The sequence below is a fragment of the Paroedura picta genome, chromosome 9 (genome assembly GCF_049243985.1).
Source record: "Paroedura picta isolate Pp20150507F chromosome 9, Ppicta_v3.0, whole genome shotgun sequence".
In the NCBI taxonomy this organism is placed as follows: Eukaryota; Metazoa; Chordata; class Lepidosauria; order Squamata; family Gekkonidae; genus Paroedura; species Paroedura picta.
In genome coordinates this window covers 10,733,352-10,755,896 of record NC_135377.1, presented here as the reverse complement: position 1 = coordinate 10,755,896, position 22,545 = coordinate 10,733,352, and the positions used below count along the sequence as shown (strand labels likewise).

General features: G+C 44.8%; 1 protein-coding gene across 2 annotated transcripts in view; it reads left to right on the top strand.

Moving 5' to 3' along the window:
- FER1L6 (fer-1 like family member 6) overlaps positions 1–22,545 on the top strand; it is an 85,303-nt gene that overhangs the window by 45,119 nt on the left and 17,639 nt on the right. For both annotated transcript variants that reach the window (XM_077351552.1, XM_077351551.1), the window contains exons 16-30: positions 273–363; positions 1,656–1,775; positions 2,132–2,284; positions 3,436–3,622; positions 4,531–4,655; positions 5,497–5,631; positions 6,967–7,116; positions 9,996–10,106; positions 12,579–12,740; positions 13,776–13,959; positions 15,740–15,942; positions 18,006–18,128; positions 19,199–19,238; positions 20,906–21,024; positions 21,216–21,347. In XM_077351552.1, the coding sequence (XP_077207667.1) occupies positions 273–363; positions 1,656–1,775; positions 2,132–2,284; positions 3,436–3,622; positions 4,531–4,655; positions 5,497–5,631; positions 6,967–7,116; positions 9,996–10,106; positions 12,579–12,740; positions 13,776–13,959; positions 15,740–15,942; positions 18,006–18,128; positions 19,199–19,238; positions 20,906–21,024; positions 21,216–21,347 (2,035 nt within the window). The remainder of the gene's footprint in view (positions 1–272; positions 364–1,655; positions 1,776–2,131; positions 2,285–3,435; positions 3,623–4,530; positions 4,656–5,496; positions 5,632–6,966; positions 7,117–9,995; positions 10,107–12,578; positions 12,741–13,775; positions 13,960–15,739; positions 15,943–18,005; positions 18,129–19,198; positions 19,239–20,905; positions 21,025–21,215; positions 21,348–22,545) is intronic.

Genomic DNA, 22,545 nt, shown 5'->3' with positions numbered 1-22,545 from the left:
TCTATCATGAGCAGAGGGTAAAATGCAAAACAGCCACGTCTCTCCCTGAACTATTTAATTTCCATTCGAAACATTATCGTACCAATTGCGTTTCTTTGCAATTGTCAGAGATACCTCTATTTTTATGTTATGGATGCATGCCCTTAGAGGTGTTTTTTTGACTCATTTACTGTACTGTGTAGATGTACTCCTTGCAGAAGAATTATTACCCATCGTTAGGAAGATATTATCTCTTCCTGACTCCCCAAATTGCTTCTGCATTTTCATCTCAGGGCCTTCATTTCTAATGCCGAAAAGAAGCCCAAACTGATGAATCGGACAGCTTTGGATAAAAAGAGGCTTACGTTATGTAAGCAAGAACTGGTAAGTGAACGATATTTCTTTGAGCCTGGCCAAGATGTGTTATGAAGGCACTTTATTCAGTTGCCTTACTGTGTGAGATATACTTGTCACTGCTGGAGGCTTTGTAATATACAGGGATATTACAGAAAAGTATCTGCAGAAATGTAATATGGTAGACACTCTGATTTTATCCAAAGGGGATCATTTCAAAATTTCCCACTGTGAGCTGCCCTGCAATCTTTCCCAAGGTATAATGACTCCATGGGCAGCGTCACTCCTGCCCTGTTGGCACTTCCAGATTTGAAATATCAGAGCATCTTGGACCTATGAAATGATGGATGTCCCATTCATTTACTTTCAGTAACAAGAAAACCTGTTCTGTTCCATAGTTGTGATTGTCCAGTTGTGATCTGAGAGACCTCATATATTTCTCAGGAGTTAATGAGAAAACAGATCATGGCAGATCACTTCCTTGAAAGACATCTTGTTGATCTTCCTCTGCCCTGACCTAGATGGTCCAGACTAGCTTGGAAGCTAAGCAGGGTCAGCCCTGGCGAATACTTGGATGGGAGACCACAAAGGAAGTGCAGGACTGCCATGCAGGGACAGGCAATGGCAAACCACCTCTGTTTGTCTATTGCCTTGAAAACCCTACAGCAGGGGTGGCCAAACTCTGGCTCTCCAGATGTCCATGTACTGTGATTACCATGAGCTCCTGCAAGTACCATGCTGGCAGGGGCTCATGGTTATTGAATCATAGAGTTGGAAGGGGCCACACAGGCTATCGAGCCTAACTCCCTGCTCAATGCAGGATCAGCCTAAAGCATCCATGAGAAGTACCTATCCAGTTGCTGCTTGAAGACCTCTAGTGAGGGAGAGCTTACTACCTACTTAGGCAGCTGATTCCACTGCTAAAATACTCTGATTGTGAACTCCCCCTCCCATTCCTTGATATCTAGCTGGTACCATTCTACACATAGTTTAAAGCCATTGCTGTGGGTCTTCTCCTCTACCGCCAACAGGAAGCTTTCCCTGCCCCTCCTCCAAGTGACAACCTCTCAGATACTTCAGGAGAGCCATCATGTCCCCTCTCAGCCTCCTCTTCTCCAGGCTGGGCATTCCCAAGTCCCTCCTCCTTTCCTCCTAGGGCTCGGTCCCCAGGCCCCAGATCATCTTCATCCATGGACAACTGGAGAGCCACAGTTTGCCCGCCCCATATTCTTCTGGCTGGCTCTTCCGGTATGTCTCACTAGACAGCATGAAATGCGTACAACATGCGGGAAGTTTTATTTATTGCCTCTTGGTCACTCTAGGAAGCGATGGCCAAGGACGCCAAAGGGATCATTCAGCAGCAAAAGAAGAAGATTCTCCTCGATGAGATGATGCGTGAGACAGAGGGCTTTATTGAAAAGATTCGCTTTTTAGTAGATGAGGTAACTAACTCCTTTTTGTGGGTGTGCAAAATCTTCTGCAAAGCTGGGTCAACGTTAGTGGGCTGAAGCACCTAATTTCTTAGACAGAGCCACGGCCTGGTACCGACTGATCTACGGACTGATCCCGGTCCGCAGACCAGGGGTTGTGGATCACTATTCTACATGGATGACCTAAATGGAAAGTGGATAATTTCTGGTACTTCCTCTGCCTGGCTTTTCTCCCTTGTGGCCTTCCTGCAAAACCCCCCCCCCCAAAAAACCCCTGAGCTCTTGTTAGTTCAGAATTTCTTTTAAAAAATCTTGCTGCTCAGAAAATCCAGCTGTAATGCTCAAAGCACGTGTCTTTCTTTCTGAAGCCTCAACATACTGTGCCTGATGTGTTCATTTGGATGCTCAGCAACAACAAAAGAGTTGCGTACGCGAGAATCCCTGCCAAGGATGTGCTGTATTCCCCCGTGAACGACCAGAGGGGCCACCACTGTGGGAAGATTAAAACCCATTTCTTGAAAGTAAGTCAGAGAGCCCTGTCATAAGTTTTTGCCGCATTGCATTTTTATCCAAGTTCCTTTGAAACTGAAATGTATGCAAAAGAGAAAAGAAAAAATGACTCCTCTTAGAATTCAGCTACGAATCAGCAGGAGATTGGCCTCGCTGGGTAGGTGATTGCGTTTCAAGAGATCATTAACAAAATTAGGCAACAGTACTGCCAAGCTATTTTTAAATCCTGTGCAAACGCCCAGATAGAGGGCTTGATGGGGTTTAAATGTTTAACTGTTTAAACTGGAAACAGGTGGAGTGGTTAAAATGCCTGAGCAGGACATGGGTTCCAGAGCTTATTTTCCCACATAGGGTTGTGGGTGTCCTGCATGGTGCAGAGGGTTGGAATAGATGACCCGAGAGGTCCCTTCCAACCCTATGATTCTATGAGAAGAAGAGTTGGTTCTTATACCCTGCTTTCCTCTAATAGTAGGAGTCTCAAGGCAGCTTACAATCATCTTCCCTTCCTCTCCCCACAACATACACCCTGAGAGGTAGTTAGGGCTGAGAGAGTTCTGACAGAATTGCTCTGTGAGAACAGCTCTATCAGGGCTGTGACAAGCCCAAGGTCACCCAGCTGACTGCACGTAGAGGGGTGGGGAAACAAACCCAGCTTGCCAGATTAGAAGCCACTGGTCTTAACCACTACACGAAGCTGTCGTAGAAAACAGCAAGTGTCCAGTAGCAACTTAAAGACTAATAAAACGTGCGGCAGATATGAACGTTTATGAGTTGGAAGAAATGAGCTCACAAAAATTCATTCCCTGCCCCAAATTTTGTTAATCTTTAAGGTGCCCCAGGACTCTTGCTCATTTCTCCTGCTATAAAAACAGAGGTGCCCATGTAGATACACAGTGTCAAGAAGCTCACGGAAGGATTGTGAGCTCAGAATGGGAAGAGCTGGGTTCAAATCCCTTTGTTTTGCCGTCAAGTCGCAGCAGACTTAAGGTGACCTTGTAGGGATTTTGGGGCAAGAGACAAACTGAAGTGCCTCCCTCTGCGTAGCAACCCTGGCCTTCCTTGTTGGTATCTCCATCTTGTACGCCATGTTGGAGGAAGGATACAAAAACATCATGTCCTCTCTGACCTCGTTCTTTTGGGGCTCACCTTTTCGCTCCAACAGTTGCCAGGAAAACGGCCCTCTGGCTGGAATGTCCACGGGAAAGTTGACGTTTATCTGTGGCTGGGTTCCACGAAATACTCCCACACTATTCTGGACAACTTACCTCTCGGATACGAAACAGAGACACCTTCCGCAGCGAGCGCAGGACACCACGGTGCCCCTCCGCCTGTCAGTCTGGTCTACAAAAGTAAGACACGTTTTCATTCTGGGTGTAAGGATAGCTGTAAGGTGTCTATACTAGTTAAGTCTGCTTCTTCAGCAAAGGGATGGGCGTATCACCCAATAAAACTTGCACCCATTTGGGAGACCCTTCCAGAGCTATCAAGAAGCCACAAGATTTCGTGAAATCCTGGCTGACAAAGCCAGCCTTAGAGTGTCTGGATAAACCTGAGATTCAAATGTCTCTAAACAGGGCAGGGAGAGATTTTGTGGCCTCCCCAGCTCACCAAAATGTTCCTTCTTGCCTCCCCTCCTTGCAGTGCTGACCAACACTAGGCCAGCACTAGGCAGGGAGAACTTAATTGTTGAGCATTTGCTGGAAGCAGCCACCACTCAGTCTGGGCGAAGGTTTTCTTTCTCTCCCTGATTGCCCACCCGCTGAACCAGCCGTGGGAATCTGCTCTCCTGTCAAAAGAGAGCTGCACGCACTTTGGAGTGACCAGTGGGGCTTATTCTTAAACATACAAGCCTAAGATTAATTTGCAGTGGAATTATTGCTGGAAACCTATTCTAGGGTTATGAATCTGATTCTTGCCTTCAATTTTTGCATGGATTGGTTCACAGCAGAACCAGAGAACTGAAAGAGAACTCTCTGATTCCTTTATATTGTCGCAGTTTAGATGACTTGGGTTACCCCTACACACACACACACACACAAAGACACACACACACACACACTGATAAATCCTATGAATCTATTCTAAAGCAGGAGTAGTCAACCTGTGGTCCTCCAGATGTTCATGGACTACAATTCCCATGAGCCCCTGCCAGCAAACGCTGGCAGGGGCTCATAGGAATTGTAGTCCATGCACATCTGGAGGACCGCAGGTTGACTACCCCTGTTCTAAAGGATTTTTCACTGCTCTTTTTCCCCAGGCAAGAATTTGTTCCAGTTGAGAGCTCACATGTATCAGGCCAGGGGGCTTATAGCAGCTGATAACAGTGGACTTTCGGATCCCTTTGCCAAAGTCACGTTCGTTTCACACTGCCAGACCACAAAGGTAAGGATAGAAATCAAACGGTGAGGGTTGGGGAGGAGGGAGAAGGGGTTGCTTGTAGGTTTATGCACCAGGGGCCTGATCTGAACCAATTCAGCTTCAGCACTGATATTCTTGGAAGGAGTGACCAATAATCAGCTGTGTGAGTCCGTGTTTCTTAGCATAAAACTGTGGAATCCAGAGAGACCCTGGCAAAGCAGAGTGGCAGAGTGGTTAGAGCTCTGGCCTCGGATTTGGGGGATCCAGGTTCAAATCCCCAGTACACCACAAAAGTTGGCTGGATGAGCTTTGGCTCGTCACAGGCTCACACACCCTGTTGTGAGGATAAAATGGAGAATAGTAGAAGGATATCAGCCACTTGGGGTCCTCATGGGGCAGAAAGACTGAGTATAAATATTAATTAAATATGCTCAGGTTCTGTTGAAACCAATGGATGCAATCATCCAAAGGGTACTTATAAACTTTATCCTTATAAACCTTATAAAACAAAGAGTCTCTTTGGAGAGCAGCAATGTAGAGCAGGGATAGTCAACCTGTGGTCCCCCAGATGTTCATGGACTACAATTCCCATGAAACCCTGCCAGCATTTGCTGGCAGGGGCTCATGGGAATTATAGTCCATGAACATCTGGAGGACCACAGGTTGACTACCCCTGATGTAGAGGTTCGGGGAAGTGTTAACTCCTCTTTTCATTGCCACAACTCTGTTCCATGCCCCCACCTTGCAACCCGGCAGGTGCTTTGAAGACGTGGGTAGTTTGACACTTTGCCTGTGAAAAGAGTAAAACTGTCTCGTGTATTCCATTGGTGTTCATCACACAATTCACTGCTTCCTCCCCCAACAGATCATTCAACAGACTCTGTCTCCGACCTGGAACCAAATGCTATTGTTTAATAACATTTTGCTTCATGGAGATGGGAAAGAAATCGCCGAATTCCCCCCAGTGGTCGTTGTGGAGCTATACGATGACGATGCAGTGGTAATGATTCTTCCCTTTCCTTCCCTTTTAAGAAATGTTAAATTACCGTTAACTAATAATAATGTGCTGCTATACTATATATCAAAGTTTGACTCCAGTTAACTGGCCAACAGGCTATCTGGAAGGTAGATATGCCCGGTTATCAGTAGATTTACGGACATGTCTCTGTAGAGAACCAGCTGTAGAAGATGTAATTCGTAATGTGCTTCATTGTCCCATCGGTCAAGGGCCAAGATCTGAATTTTTGGGAGAGGTGCTTGATATGTGTAGCGGGCATACAGAGGAAGAAATACTATGCATGTTGTTGACAGATGCAGACACTCATATTGTCTACAAAGTAGCCTTATCTGCTTTAGCTGCAAGAAAAAAAAGGGACAGGGTTGCCAAGCATAGTGTTATCTGACTTGTCCAGGTACAGTTATTAGGTATTAATGATTTCCATGTGTGTAGTCTGCACAGTTTTAAAGTTGCTGATTGTAAGGCTTACAACAGCTATTGGCTATATGCAGTAAACTGAACTTGAGCCCAGTTGCAACTTTCAGACCAACAAATAAATGGATAATATTCTGTGGGTCTTAAAGGAGCCACTGGACTCAGGTTTTGTTCTGCCATGGGGTCACAGATGATTTATGGCAAACCTGTAAGGATTTCAAGGCAAGAGATTGTGTAGCAATCCCCTTGCTTCCTTGGTAGTCTCTCATCCAAATACCAGGGATAAACCTTCACAGATCTCACCAAGGTCAGACTAGCCTAGACCTTCCTTTTCAGGGCAATATTGAATTTGCAAAGCTCAAAATTAAAATCCTGCATGTATTTTGCCCCCTTTAGTGGCCGATTTGATAACAAACAGCTTTATTTCCAGTTTACCTCCCTGCAGATTTAAATTGCAGGAAGATAAGCTGGAAATAAAGTTGTGTGATATCGAATCAACCACTAGAGGCAGCAAAACATGTGTGGAACCAATGAAAACACAACCTTGTTTCCCAAGTCCTTCACTTTCCCCCCCAAGGCCATGTAGTCTTGTTTGTAGTCCATGAACATCCGGAGAGCCACAGGTTGGCTACCCCTGCTTTACCTGTTCCTGGCTCTTTCAAGGGCTCCGTTCCCTATTTCTGTGCACTCGTGCTTTTCTTCCATCCCTTTGTGACCAGGATTATATCACATGCAGACCTCACTGAAGATCAACTGTAGTCCTATGTCCCTTTGTCATTAAAACCCTGCATCCCTGTATAGCCTTTCTGTGTATTAGAAGTTCTGATGATCAGGATGGTTTGGGGATGACACCCAGTGAGACCATTCAACTCAATGATGCTGTTTTGGTTTTTAAAATTCCAGGGAAAATCAGAATATATTGGCTCTACCGTGGCCTCCCCTGTTGTGACACTGGCTGGCAAGAAATATGAACCACCAAAACTTTGTTATCACCCAGTGTACTGCGGGAACCTTTCTGGAGGAGACCTCCTGGCTGCGTTTGAGCTGCTGCAGGTGAGCTGAGCATTGCTTCTTTGTCCATGGGATTAAAAAAAAAACAACAATGCTGAGCAGCAAGATTCACATTCATTCACACAATGGAATGTTTTAGTGGAAGAAGGGAAGATAAGCCGCTACTTTGGCTCCTCATAGTGTTTTGTCGATGTTCTTGATGCATGCCATTCAATAGAATTAGTTGTAGGTAATCCCCACCTGCTGGAGAAGTGGCAAACAGCCTTGCTTACTCATGAGGAAGTCCACCAAAGTACAAGGCTCCAGCCTAGTGTCTCTGTCAGCATGCTCCTCAATCAGCATATCTTAAATTTTGTTAATAGAGTGGGCACATTTCCATCCATGCTCAGTCTTCAGAGGGGGAAAAAAAGGCAAAGGTATTAAATTGACTAGACTAGAAACATTTTGCCGTGTGGTCTAGTTAATGTCACCATTCCATTGAAAACTAGCTGAATTAGGGAAATCAAATAACTGCCCCTTCCAGGTCACGCTTAGACATACAATATGATTTGAAGATACCGTACAAAAAGAACCAAAAGTTGACTCACGGCCGGGGTCAGAAAAATGGCAAGCAAGGCACCCTGGTGTCACACTTTGGGTAGGGAATATCATAAAGTGGTACCAACACCAAGAAGGCTCTGTTTATGTAAATGTTGGCCTAATTTTATGAGATACTCAAGGCATGAGATTCAGAGACTTCAGCGCCTTGGGAAAATACATGCCAGCTGCATTTTTATCCCACTCATTGTCCCAGATGTCTAGAGCAGCATATATGCCCCTTTATTTTTATTTTTTAATTGTAATCAAATTGCAGCCAACTTATGGCAACTGTATGGGGATTTCAAGGCAAGAGACATTCAGAAGGGGTTTTTGCCATTGCCTATGTCCATCTAGTGATCCTGGACTTCCTTGGTGGTCTCCCATCCAAATACTACCCGGGGCCTACCCTACTTAACTTACGAGACCTGAAAAATTGAGTTTGCCTGGGTCATCCTGGTGTGGGCTCACATTGTCTGTGGGCTGCGAGTGAGCGACTGCTTAAGGTTATCCCAAAAGCAAGAATTAGAACCTGGATCTCCCTAGTTTGTGTTTAGGACCTAAAGAGCCATAGGATGGTCACCCAGCAAGCTTCCATGTTGAGTTGGGTTGTTTTCACTGTCAAGTTTGCAGCTGATTTACAGTGAGTTGCAGGGTTTTGTTGGCAAGGGGCATTCAGAGATGGTTTGCCATTGGCTGCCTCCATGTCACAACCCTGGTATTCCTTGAAGGTTTCGCATTCAAATACTAACCAGGGTTGACCCTGCTTAGCTTCTGAGATCCGATGAGATCAGGCTGGCATGGGATATCCAGGTCAGGGTTGCTTCCATGGTAGATTCGCACCAAGGATGCCTGGGTCCCACGGTAGCCACTAATGCACAGTGACTCTCAAAATGATATTTTGAAATCGAAAGGACTCTTGAAAGCAGTTTGTGACGTCTTGTAACTGCTGTTTCAAGAAAACGAATCATATACACACGCTCCTGGTATGCTAAAATTTTAAAATAAATCTAAAACATTCTTTGGGGTTCCAAATTTTGTCTACATATCCTCAAATTATGATGGTGCAATTCCATTTCAAGTAATAAAGATGCATGCTTATATGTTATTCTAATTATAACTAGCATCTACTATAGGTTTTGGCAGTAGCCCAAGAAGCAGTTTTTGCTCTCTCTAACTCACTTACTGCATCGAGATTTTTCCCAACAGTTCTCCTGTGAATAATATGATCTGCTGCCACTTAAATACTGAATTATCAATGCTCTCCATATTGCCACAGCACTGTGATATTTTTAGACATTTCTGTGTTCCAGAAAGGTACGAAAGATAGTCTTGCCTGTTCCAAATGCTTTGAAAAGCTCCCGTTAGGCTTATATAACTCAGTAAGGAACCAGATGGTATCCACTGGACAAAAAAACAAAAATTCAAAGATTACGGGTCCCTCAAGAGTGCCGTTCAATTCCTTAACCTTTCCTGCGAGCCATAATTTTAACTTTATAATGGCAAAGTACTTTAGATGCGCTTTCCGGTGTGAGTGGTGATTATATTATTACTCTGACGGGTCTTTATGCAATCTCACAGCATTTTATCATATTTCTGTAGCCATATGGTTATAGAAGCTCCATAATGAATCTGGACTTGTGTTTCCTCGGAGTGCAAACCTCTACTCAGAGGAGCAGAATCTGTGTTGCCTTTAGGAGCAGGTTACTTGGGTGGTTCCTCCAAGGAGCATTATGGGTCATGATACAGAGGAGCCAATGGGAAGCCACCTCCAACCTCCCTTGCCTGGATGCCAGACAGTCTGCAGATCTTCTGGCTACACCACATACGATAAATATCCATTTTCCATATCCCTTCTCAACCCAACCAGTTTCTCTGTACTCCTCAGCCAACCTCGTCCTTTACAAACACGTAACAACAAAAAAGGAGGCAGCTAGTCTTGCTAGACAGGCAAAGGGGCTTAGAAGTATTTATTTTCACACCCTATATTTCCCCCAACTTTTTATATTGTGTGTAATTTTGCAGAACTCTGTTTCCCTGCCCTGATCTCCAATTTCTGTGAAGCATTCCTCATAGATAACCTCAGTCATCTTCCTTACAACAACCCTGAAGGGTATTGGCCATCCTTTGCTGATTTTTTTCTCCACCAATTTCTCTATTTTTAGATCTAGCTTCAGCACCACTGTTCTGGCAGAAGTGGTTTAGAGCTTAGCTAGTTTAGCACATCTTTCTAGGACACAACGGAGGTGTGGTAGACTTGCTGGAATCGTTGAAGACTTTCTGGGTCTCAGACCTTCTTTCATTAAGCCGTAATGATCAAGGATGGAAATGATTTCATTTTACAGATTTCTGACTCAGATCCTGAAAATCTCCCCCCTGTGGATCCTCCAGATGTCAGCCAGATCTACCCAGTTCCGTCAAACATCAGACCCATTCTAAGCAAATACCGAGTGGAGGTGAGTAAGCAAAGATAATGCGCCTTTAAGATTACCTTTTGTGAGTGGATGTGAAGCACAGATGCGCTTTGATGTACAAAGTGTGACTTGGTGGCCATAAAGGCAAATGGGATTTTGGGCTGTATAAACGAAGTATCGTGTCCAGATCACAGGAGGTGATGGTACCGCTGTAGTCTGCTCTGGTTCGGCCTCGCTTGGAGTCCTGTGTTCAGTTTTGGGCACCCCAGTTGAAGAGGGATGTTGACAAACTGGAGCGTGTCCAGAGGAGGGCAACAAAGATGGCGAGGGGTTTGGAGACCAAGATGTCTGAAGAAAGGTTGGGGGAGCTTGGTCTAGCCTGGAGAGGAGGCGACTGAGAGGGGATCTGATAATCATCTTCAAGTATTTAAAAGGCTGCCATGTAGAGGATGGAGCAAAGTTGTTCTCCCAAAGGGACGGACCAGAACCAATGGGATGAAATTAATTCAAGAGAAATTCCGTCTAAACATCCGGAAGAAGTTCCTGATAGCTAGAGCGGTTTCTCAGTGCAACAGGGGGCTGGACTAGATGACCTAGGGGGTCCCTTCAAACTATATGATTCTATGAAAGCATACCGACATATCTGTTCATATCCCGCTTATCTCCCCCTTCCTGGTTGGCCACTGTGTGAGACAGGATACTGGACTAGAGGGACAATTGATGGGATCCAGCAAGGCTTTTCTTGTGTTCCTTTAAGGTACTGCAAACAATATAAAGGTAAAGGTAAAGGTATCCCCTGTGCAAGCACCAGGTCATGTCTGACCCTTGGGGTGACGCCCTCCAGCGTTTTCATGGCCAACTCAATAAGGGGTGGTTTGCCATTCCCTTCCCCAGTCATTACCGTTTACCCCCCAGCAAGCTGGGTACTCATTTTACCGACCTCAGAAGGATGGAAGGCTGAGTCAACCTTGAGCTGGCTGCTGGGATCGAACTCCCAGCCTCATGGGCAGAGATTTCAGACTGCATGTCTGCTGCCTTACCATTCTGCGCCACAAGAGGCTAATGCAAACAATATAGACAAGGGTTATTACATTCTATCCTCAGAACAACCCTGTAGGGTTGGCTGGGCTCTGTTCCCAACCCCCAAATCCCTCTTCTCTGATGAGCTTGATGGCTGCTTGGCTTTGAACTCCAATTCCATCTCTGCTAGGTCTCGTATGCTACGTTTTGGGTCAGATTTCAAAGAAGTTTCTCAACTCTTGAGAATAATTGCTTATAAACACACAAGAATGCGCCCAGCTGTCCGGATGGTGGCAATTTCTTAATACTAAATCAGATTCTCATCCAGCAGGGCTGAAATCTTTGAAAATAGCTCATTAGTCCCTATTGCCTTCACTTTGTAATTTTTTAATACAGAAAACCCTCTACAGGTGTCGTTTGTCACTGCCAGTTAGGCAGAGCAAAATGTATCATCTCTGTTGGAAATATGAGACTTTTGAGCTAATTGATATCCCTCTTGAGGGGACCATTAAAAAAAAATTACCAGGAAGCCATAAATGAAGTGAGGGAAATTGGCTGGACATTGTAGCTTCTGTCTATCACATTTATTCCATGCCTCTTCTCTTGGGATGGGCATACATAGCCATGGCTGAGGAAGGTTCTAGCCCAGGTTCACTCACAGGGGCTTCATGGAGAAGAGGCTCCAGTCTTCTGAAAGGCAGTGTGGTGTAGTGCAATGGTCCCCAACCCGCGGGTCATGGCCCGGTGCCGGGCCGCGAAGGCCTTGACGCCGGGCCGCGGCTCCTTCTTCCCCTCCCCCCCACGAAGCGAGAAGCTCGCCAGGCTGCAAGCAAATCGGCCCCGGGCTGCCCTCTCCCCCCACTGCGGAGTAGCGGTCCACAGCGGCCGAAAGCTTGCGGACCGCTGGTGTAGTGGTTAAGAGTGGTGACCTCTGGTCTGGAGAACCCAGTTTGATTCCCCGCTCCTCCTCCACATGTGGTCTTCTGGGTGACCTTGGGCCAATAGAAGTTCTCTCAGAGCTCTCCCTGGCCCACCTATCTCAGGTGGAGGAAGAGGAAAAGAAGGTGATCATAAGGTGCTTTGAGACTCTTCCAGGTAGAACGATATTGGCTAGATATCAGTGGGACATTTTTTCACAGAGTAGTTCAGCAGTGGAATAGGCTGCCTAAGGAGGTGGTGAGCTTCCCCTCACTGTCTTCAAGCAAAGGTTGGATACACACTTTTCTTGGATGCTTTAGGTGGATTCTGCATTGAACACAGGGTGGGACTAGATGGCCTCTGTGGACCCTTCCCACTCTCTGGTTCTATACTATTATAGGAAAAGATTTTAATTTGATTTAATATTTTAATTTATATAATCTGCATTTGTTTATACTGGATCCGATCATGTTTTCATTGTTATGCTATGCATTACATCCCTGTGTTGTAAACGGCCCTGAGACTCTCGGAAGGGTGGTATATTAAAAATATAATAAATACGTATCTCCGCCATAGGTCCTCTTCTGGGGTCTGCGTGAGCTGAAGAAGGTGCAGCTGCTTTCTGTGGATCGTCCGCAAGTTCTCATTGAGTGCGCATCCAAAGGTGTGAAATCGTGCGTCATTCAGAGCTACAAGAACAACCCAAATTTTAACATCCAGGCAGATTGGTTTGAAGTGGTATGTGCACTGATCTCGAGTACATTTTTTCCCAACTAAATAAATTAATGTAGAGGCTAGGGTGGCCAGCCTCCAGTGGTGAGTGGAGATCTCCAGGAATTACAGCTGATTTCCAGGCTGCAGAGATCAGTTCCCCTGGAGAAAAGGGCTGCTTTGGAAGGGGAAATCCATAGTATTATATCGAGAGGATGTATCAACAACACCAAACCCTGCCCATTTCAGGCTCCACCCCCAAAATCTCCAGGAAACCCCCAGATCGATGTTTACCATCCTACTAGAGGTTAAGGTTTTATTGGGAATAAAATTTATGGTCTTAACCGATCCCTTGGGTGGGATGACTCGTAGAAGAATAAGACAGAAGTATAATTTTTAAAGAAAATCTCAGCTGCAGAAATTCAGAAGGGGTCGATGCTGGTCTCACCGAAGGGATGATGCGCATCTCCTGGTGTTCATCAAATTTTGCATAGAGAAAGAATTATGGATTTGCGGGCTGAGGCAAAACATCCCTAAGAATCTCGAGGGAAGTTTAAAATATCCCGTTTTATTAATTTAGACATTTATACACTGCTTTTCCCCCCAAAGAGGATCCCAAGCAGCTTACAACTTTGTTCTCCCCTACTCCATTTTATCTTCACAACAACAATCCTGTGAGGTAGGCTGGATTGAGCGTGTCTGGCCCAAGGTCACCAAGCAAACTTTCATGCCAGAGTGGGGATTTGAAACCCAGCCTCCCAGTTCTTGGTCTGACCCTCTAGGGTGGCCAAACTGTGGCTCTCCAGATGTCCATGGACTACAATTCCCATGAGCCCCTGCCAGCAGCAGGGGCTCATGGTAATTGTAGTCCATGGAGATCTGGAGAGCCATAATTTGGCCACCCCTGTGAGGAATTTCCCAAGTGAGGTGATTTTGTGTGCGTTTGTAGCTGGGCTGAATAAATACATCTCATATTAGAGGCGGGCTCTAAATGGGCCCCTTGAATAAATGCTGGCAACTGCCACATAAGGAAACAAAGCTTATTGATGCCTCTGCTCTCAGGAACTGCCTGAAAACGAACTCCTGCACCCTCCGCTTAGCATCTGCGTTGTGGACTGGAGAGCCTTCGGCCGCAGCACTCTGGTCGGAACGCACACCATCAATTGCCTGAAACAATTTCTGTATAAGCCAAAAGAACTGCCTGCTCCACCTGCAAAGGATGCCAACCTTGCAGACACCAGTTCAGGTAAGAAGTTCTGACTTCTAAAGGAACTTGCAGCCAAGAGCCTTGATTTTGGACAAGGATTCCACTCATACAGGAAATGGATGGATGGGTTTTTAGGGACTATTGCAGCTGGGTATCAAATCTAACAGGCACCCTGGCCATTTATTTATTCATATCTTGCCTTTCCCCCCCAACAAGGACCCAAAATGGCTTACGCAGTTCTCTAGCCGTGAGCGAGTGACTGGCCCAAGGCCACGCAACAAGCTTCCTGGTAGACTGGGGATGTGAACCTGGTTCTTCCAGGTCCGAGTTTGCACTGGCTCACATTAGCCTGAATAGCAGGACTTCCTCCAGCACTGAGTACAACCCAAGTGATTGTTGATGACGAAATCTTATTTATTTATTTGCCATAATTCCATTGCAGATGCCCCTTATGCCTCTTCTTTGGTGGCAAAGATCCCTCAGTTCGCAAGAAAACACTTGTATAAGGAAGTCCAAAGTGGGATCTTTTCTCCACTTGATGGCAGTTAAGGGGACCCGAAAGATCTCTTTCTTCTTGGGACTTTGACAATATGCTGCTTGTTGTCATAGAGAGTGGTCGTCTAGTGCAGGGGTAGTCAACCTGTGGTCCTCCAGATGTTCACGAGGACCTGGGAGAACCAGCATTTGCTGGCAGGGGCTCATGGGAATTGTAGTCCATGAACATCTGGAGGACCACAGGTTGACTACCCCTGGTCTAGTGGACCAGTGGCTGACTTTCAGTCGAATGCTGCTCCTTGTATGAAATGCCATGTAGAAAGCCCTGTGTTCATCCCTGGCATCTCCAAATGGAAAATGGTGAGGCTGGGAAAGACCGATGCATCAGACCTTGAAAAAAGCTGGTACTGGATTAGAGTAACCAGCACCATTTTGGCTTCTATTCAGGAGTTGTCAGTTTCCAGGTGGAAGCTGGAGTTACAGGTAGTCTCCAGGTGGGACCTGGGGTTCACCTGGAATTATAGCTTATCTCCAGACTAAAGAGATCAGTTCCCCTGGAGGATATGGCTGCTTTGAAGGGTTGACTCCATAGCACTGTACTCCGCTGAGGTCCCTCCCTGTCCCAAATCCTGCCTTCTCTTGGCTCCACCTCCCAAAGTCTCCAGGGATTTCTCTACCCAGAGTTGGCAACCCTACTGTTTCCCTGCTGGAAACAGTCAAGTTCTCACAAGATGTTGAAGAACAGTCTACGGGCAAAGCAAACTGCTTTTACATCCTATCCCTTCCCTGCTTTTAATCACTTCCAAATTAGTTTCAGAATTAGACAGTTCTCTATGGGCATGTCCATGACATCAATGGATATTGATTCTGTCCTTTATTAACTCTCATGGCCTCCCCACAAAGAATCCTGGGAAATGTGGTTTGAGGAGAATGCTGTTCTGTTTTCAAAATCCTCCCTCTGAACTATAATTCCCAAGGTTCCATCGGGAAAGGAAACTGTTCAAACTTGTCTTGTAGATATGCTGTAAATAGGGTTCCAGCTCTAGGCTGGGAAACACCTGGAGACTTTGGGGCTGGAGCCAGGAGTGGGCAGGATTTGGGGCAGGGAGGGACCTCAGTGGAGTATAATGCTATGGAGTCCGCCCTTCCAAGCAGCCATTTTCTCCAGGGAAACCGATCTCCATCACTTGGAGCTGAACCATAATGCTGGGGGATCTCATGTAGGGACTGGCATTCCTGTTAACGTTCACCCCAAATAAGCATGCTGAACTCTTTTTTCCCCTCCCCACATAATGTTTCATGTTGATAATCTTTCACACTCTAGCACAAGCCCCTCAACCAGTTCAGGCTGCAGAGTTTTCAGCAGATCACATCTACGTGGATGTAGAACACAGTGCCCCGGTGCTGGCCGTACCTGAGCCCGAGCCAGTAGCCCCACCTGCCCCTTCGACACCCTCTCTGGCAGCACCTTCTCCCAAACCTGTGTCTCCTCCTACGGCTGAACTCGCTAAGGATGGGAAGCAAAAAGTAAGTCCTCTTCCACTTCCTGGGAAACTCATCTGGCTGATCTCTGCGGTTTCCACTTGCTCAATGCATCCACCAAAGCAATTATCCCTCTTTTACCTGAAAGGCAGTGTCCTGCCTAGATCTCCTTTTCAAAAAGAAAAGGGGTTGCATGGTGATGCATAAAGACACCTTGGAGCCGAGTCACCAAATGTTGCAACATTTATCCAAAAAAGGATAGAAAGAAAGAACAGATACATAAACAAGAATACGCTTTCAGAATTGATCAGTTGAGTCCAAGGAGGAAGGTGGAATATAAATGTTGTAGTAGTAGTAGTAGTAGTAGTAGTAGTAGTAGTAGTAGTAGTAGTAGTAGTAGTAGTAATAAAATTTCAATTGAATATGAATAATTATATTACACCAGTTGCACCGTATTGCATCAAAGTTCTCATTTCTTTGAAGAACTGGTAAGTTTTATTCCTAAACGTCTTTTATTTTAGCAAACCAGTTGCTGATTTCTGGAGTGTTGATTTCCGATACTGTACAAAAGTTAGACGTGCAATTCAAAACTATTGATTGGACTTTCTTTAGAATCCCAGGGATATTTTTTAATAACAGGCATTGAAGAGTATTTTCTAGCACTGTTTCCAAATCAGCACTCATGGGCACTGCTACTTCTTATATATGTTTTCTGAAGTGATCCAAGGTCACTCTAAATATGAAAAGTGTGAATCACACTGTAGGTAGCTGGGAAGTTTTTTATGCTTACTTTTTACTACCTGAAGGAGTCTAAAAGCAGCTTGCAAACACCTTTACCTTCCACTCCCCACAACAGACACCCTGTGAGGCAGGGGTGCTGAGAGAGCTCTTGAGAGAGCCATGACTGGCCCCAGGTCACCCAGCAGGCTGCACGTGGAGGAGTGGGGAATCAAACCCGGTTCTCCAGATTAGAGTTCACTGCACTTTAGCCACTACACCATGCTGGCATGGATGGTGTAAGGAAGCCTAGAAGGAACCTTTGCCTGGGGCCCATGATAGCATCAGGCACCCTTCTTGACAGTAGAAATCCATGTAGAAGATTCCAAGGTTGAATCCCTGCTATCTCCCGTAAAACGGAATTCAAGTGAAGATGGTGGGAAGGAAAAACATCTCTCTGAAACCTTTGAGCGATGCTGCCATTCCGGATTAGTAGGATACAACTCGATGAGTGCAACCAATGAAATTCTGCATCGACGTTTTGAATTTCTAAGAGCTTAACCAGTACGCACAAAAAGATGAAGCATGTCTCCATCTGCGCATGGCATTTTGATGTGGATATGTATTTGCACACAACATTAGCAACCTTCTGAAGTTAGAAATAGTTCAGATCCACTCTTCCATTCTGCAAAGGATTCTTACCAGGGCACAGGTGCATCCTCATTTGTACTCGTGGTAAGAGCGGCATGTAGTGGTTAAGAACGTGGTGGTGCCAGCGTGGTGTAGCCATTAAGAGCAGTCACCTCTAATTTGGAGAATCTGGTTTAGAATCATAGAATCACAGAATCATAGAGTTGGAAGGGGCCATACAGGGCATCTAGTCCAACCCCCTGCTCAACGCAGGATCAGCATCCTAAGCATCCTAAAGGTTTGATTCTTCATTCTTTCACATGCAGCCAGCTGGGTGAACTTGGGACAATCACAGTTCTTTTAGGGCTCCTCTCACAGAGCAGTTCTCTCAGAGCTCTGTCAGCCCCACCTCCGTCACTTGGTGTCTGTTGTGGGGAGAGGAATGGAAGATGACTGGAAGCCCCTTTGAAACTCCTTTGGGAAGAGAAAAGCGGCATATAAGAACCAACTCTTCTTCTTCTTCAGTAATATCAGGGCTCTCTCAGCCCCATCTCCCTCACAGGGTGTTCTGTTGTGGGGAGAGGAAAGGGAAGGTGATTGTAAGGGACTCCTTCAGATAGTGAAAAGTGGGTTACAACAAAGCAGCAGATTTCTTCTCACTTTGTGTGCACAGTAGGATTCCATAGGTGTGAGGGGGGGGGTGTAGAAGACTGAACGATGCAGGAAAGGAGTATCTTCACCCGTAGCCTTTTCCTTCCCAGGACCTGAGAAAATCGTCTCGCCGTTCCACCAAAAGAAAAAAGAGAACAATCGCAGATGAATCTGCTGAAAATGTTATTGACTGGTGGTCAAAGTATTATGCTTCTGTGCAGAAAGTCCAAAAGGTAAGAAGCCCAGAGCCTTATACTTGATACCAAAAACAACTTCGTTGTGTAGGAAAAGTTCTCTTTTGACTTTTCTAAGACAAGTTGGAGAACGAAGCTTTCTGCAAAACGTTTCACACTAATCATTTCCTGGCAAACGGGAATGTGAAGTTCCAGATTTTATCATTTATTTATGTATTTTATGTATTAATTAAATTTCTATCTTGCTACTCCCAGCCTAGCTGACTCATGGTGGCTCACAACCATTAAAGCCAATACAATTCCAATAAAAACAATACAGCTCCAGGGAAACTGACCTCTGTCACCTGGAGATGAGCTATAATTCCAGGGGATCCCCAGTTCCCACCTGTGGACTGGCATCCCTGCCTTGGGCAGCAGTCTAGCTAGCTGCAGCTTTCAGCCTAAGAAGGGAAATGGATAAATATTGCAGGATCTTCTCTTTCTCTCACAAACAGTCTGACTAGGCCCAAGTATGAAGCAGAGCCTGCAGCTGTTGCTCTTTTGTGCATGGCCTCAGCCTGGTGTTTTTTCTTAATTAATTAAATATAATGAGCAATTATTTTATTTGTCTCCCGTCCCATCCCTATTAGCTCCGAACAGTCAATTACCTTAAAAAACACACATAGTAAACAATAAAACAGCAAATCCTTCATGAAACCATCCTGCAGCCCTACTTCTCACTGCAATTCCTGCCAGTCACGGTGTGAGCGTGAGAACAGATTTATTTAAAACCTTGTTGGGCCACCTGATGTCCCTGGGGAGGTGGTTGACCACCAGTTTAAAAATGCAGCGTAAGAAATAAAAGGAGCCCATGCCCAAATGAACATTTGTTTCTGTCCCTATGGCCTCAGAATTAGCAGGATCAAAACCAGAAGAATCAGTAGTAGAAGGCAGTAAAAAAGAAAGCTAACCACTAAAAAAATTTTTTTTTAAAAGAAAAAGCAGAATTACAGATTCTTCATTCAATTGAAGCAAATCTGCTAAAGCTGTCAGAATAGTGAATTGCTATGTAATGCTCTGTTTATATATGTAAGGGTATAATTTGTTCTTTATTATTATCATTTTGAAAGGCAAAAGTACTCGATTTTGGGGATGGAAAGTCAGGGAACAGTGAGTACATATTTGTGTTATTGGGTTTATATTCTTTTTTCTATTCTATCCTTTTTCCTTCCTTCCTTCCTTCCTTCCTTCCTTCCTTCCTTCCTTCCTTCCTTCCTTCCTTCCTTCCTTCCTTTTCTATACTGTTGACTTGAGAAACTACTCATGCAAAGACAGTTTTTATCCTGCTCCCTGCTAGATGTATGTGCACTTTTCACATAAGGATCCATCTAGGATATAGCCCAGCTGTGTATCTCATGTGGCATACTTATCTATGCAATTCATTTAGTGCGCTGTGAACATGGAGCAGCTCCTGACTCACTCACTGTGTGATATGTTTAGAAATGCTTTCTGTTACTCTGGCACAGGCTTGTTGTTCTTTATCTAATGTCCTTAATCCCTTAAGCACAGCCAGCCCAAGACCAATTTCTCAGTTTTGTTTAAGGCTCAATCGAAGGGAAGATGGAGCAGTGGCTCTTCATGAAATTAATTGGTGGAGGTTAGCTGTGGACATCTACTTACTGTGCTGGAAGGCACATTATTACAGTAATTTCCCAGAGTGCATCTATTTGCCACTTACTTCTGAATCATTTTACTGGTATAGGAAGGAGAGGTTTAAAGAGTCATTGTCAAAAAAAACCTGAGCAGGACAGGAAAGGTAACCTATCGGGGGACCCAAGATCTTTTCCCTGGGAGAAAGCAAATATCAGTTTGCAGCCTCAACAGGATTACTACCTGTCCTCTGACCTGTCAAAGTCGCTTCTATCTACCCTACTACATTTTTATCCATGACTCAACCACAAACAAAAGAATGCCCACTGAAAGGCCAAATGGGGTGGAGGAAGGCAGAGCATAGCGCCGCCATTTTGAAAGTGGAGCATAGTTCTGCGGGTAGAGTGGCTGTAGGTAGAACATTCCCATTTTCCCATTTCATCAGCCAAAGTAGATTTTCTTGGATCTGGTTTAAAGTCAAAAGCTGCTGGAGCCCTAGTGGTCATGTTCAGAGCAAGCATGACGTTCTGTGGAAGCCCTCTCCCCACTAGGGGACACTATCGCTCATTCTGCACACATTGGAAAATGCACTTTAGAAGCAGATTTTCCTGTTTTGCACAGGAAATTCCAGTTGCAAAAGCACACTGAAAGTGCATTATCCAATATGTGCAGAATGAGTCTGTGAGTTGGTCGTGACTTGATGACACATTTTATTTTTATGATCAGGAAACTCAGCTTCAAAGCATTGCGTTGTTCCATTCTGCTCAGGAGCACAGAGAGGGTAGAAGAACTGCTTCAGGCTTCCCTCTTGTGCTGTTTTTGCCAGTGGATACAGCCTCAGAGGGGACCTGTTTGCCTCTTCCTTGGGTTCCGTGTATGGAGAGGTGCTTGCTTGAAGAAAGGGTATTTAACCTTGAAGAAGGAATCAATACTGACACCTATCTTTTTCTGTCCAAATCCATCTGTAAATTGAACCTGTTAAACAACTGAGGTTTAATCTCCTGGCTTAAAAAACCATCAGAATTCAAGCTGAGCCTGAGAAATTCTTTTATGCTCCTTCAGAATTATTACTCTGTGAGTGAATTAGATGATCAATAATCTTTGCTCTCCCTACTACAAATCTCCAAGCTAAAGGCAGATTTGATAATCATTTTCTTATTAAACTGTTGTATAATTCATCTTTACAGGAACACAGACTAGTGGCCATGTAACCTTAAGCATTGAAGATGAACCAGACAAGAAGAAGAAGGACAAACTAGTTAAGAAGAAAACGAAAGAAGCATCCCCCAAACTAGCAACACTAGAGGTAGAGTTCATTAAGATGGTTTTAGAATTTAGATTTGGTTAATTCAAAGTTCTCTTCTGACTTGGGGAATGGGCTTCAGAGCATCAGCAGAAACATTTGTGTAATCCAGAATGAAGGGTACCAATTACAATGCAAAAAGAGGCCTTCTGTTCCTTTGTAATGTTGAATGTTGGACAAATCTTTCCTCAAAGATCTATGATGGAGACCTGGAGAGTGAATTTAACAACTTTGAAGACTGGGTGAAAACCTTCGAGCTCTTCCGAGGCAAGTCTACTGATGAAGATCACAGTGACTACGCTGAAAGGATAATAGGAAAGTTTAAGGTATGAATAAAGGCTGGCCAAAGAGCTTGTGGAGTGGAAGAATCTCTCTTGCATGGAAATTTGTGTTTCTCAACACTTTTAGATCAAAGTGAGTAGCCAGGTTTGTATATAGCAGTAGGAAAGAGCAAACGTCCAGTAGCACTTTGAAGACTAACAACATTTGTGGCAGGTTCTGATAGAATGTGAATCCATCTGTCCTTATATTTTGGAGAGTAAAATGGTTTCAGTAAGACTTGATTCCAAATGAGAAAGCAGCATAGTATCTTCAACAAGAAGTTGAATGAGCAGTCAGCAGTGGGGAAGGAATAAGGTAGACCATGTTTTCTCTGACACTCAGGGCTCTTTCTCATTTCCTCTATCTCTTCAAGGTGGGTTTTTTTCCTGTTCTGCAGTTGTATTGCTCCCTCTAGTGGCCAGTTCATGATTACATTGGGTTATGTCAGGCATAATCTCCCTGCAAATTGAAACGGTTATGTACACACTGACAGGGGAACCCCCCCCCCAAAGAAACAGGAATTTACAAGCAAGGAATTTACAAGAATGCAGAAAAGTCCTCAGACGCACATTGTGTTAAATATCGTACAGCTTCATTTGGAATGTGGCATCGGCTGGCAAAAACTCCTAAAAAGAATGAAAATCCTGAGAAATGTAGGACCTGGGGACTGCATCAGGACTTGCAGGATCTTTTTTAAAAAATAGCATTGGAAAGGGACCATAGAGGCTATTTAGTCCAAACCCCTGTTCAATGTAGGATCAGCCTAAAGCATCAAGGATATGTATCTGTCCAGCCGCTACTTAAAGACCTACAGTACTTAAAGATTTGTTGGAAAGATTGTACCACCAGACTGTAGCATCAGTTAGTGGGACAAAGTTCCTGAAAAACCACTAAATAGTTTGCTGATTGGATGGTATTAAGGGATATTAGGAGGAGCAGAGTGGGAGAGGAGACACTTTTGAAAGCACCAGATTAGGCAGTGTTTTTTTCTGTCTGCTAATGCTGGACAGCCGGTGTTTGTAGAGACTCATATGTGACCTTCAGGCTCAGAAATTTGCTCCCGCCTGAAACAGAACCATCCTGTTCCTCATTTACTAGGTAAATAGATTGTGGTACGACATATATCCACACACTCTATAGAGAAGATGATGAAAAAGAGCTGGTTTTCTGAACACTGCGTATTACTACCTAAAGGGGTCCCAA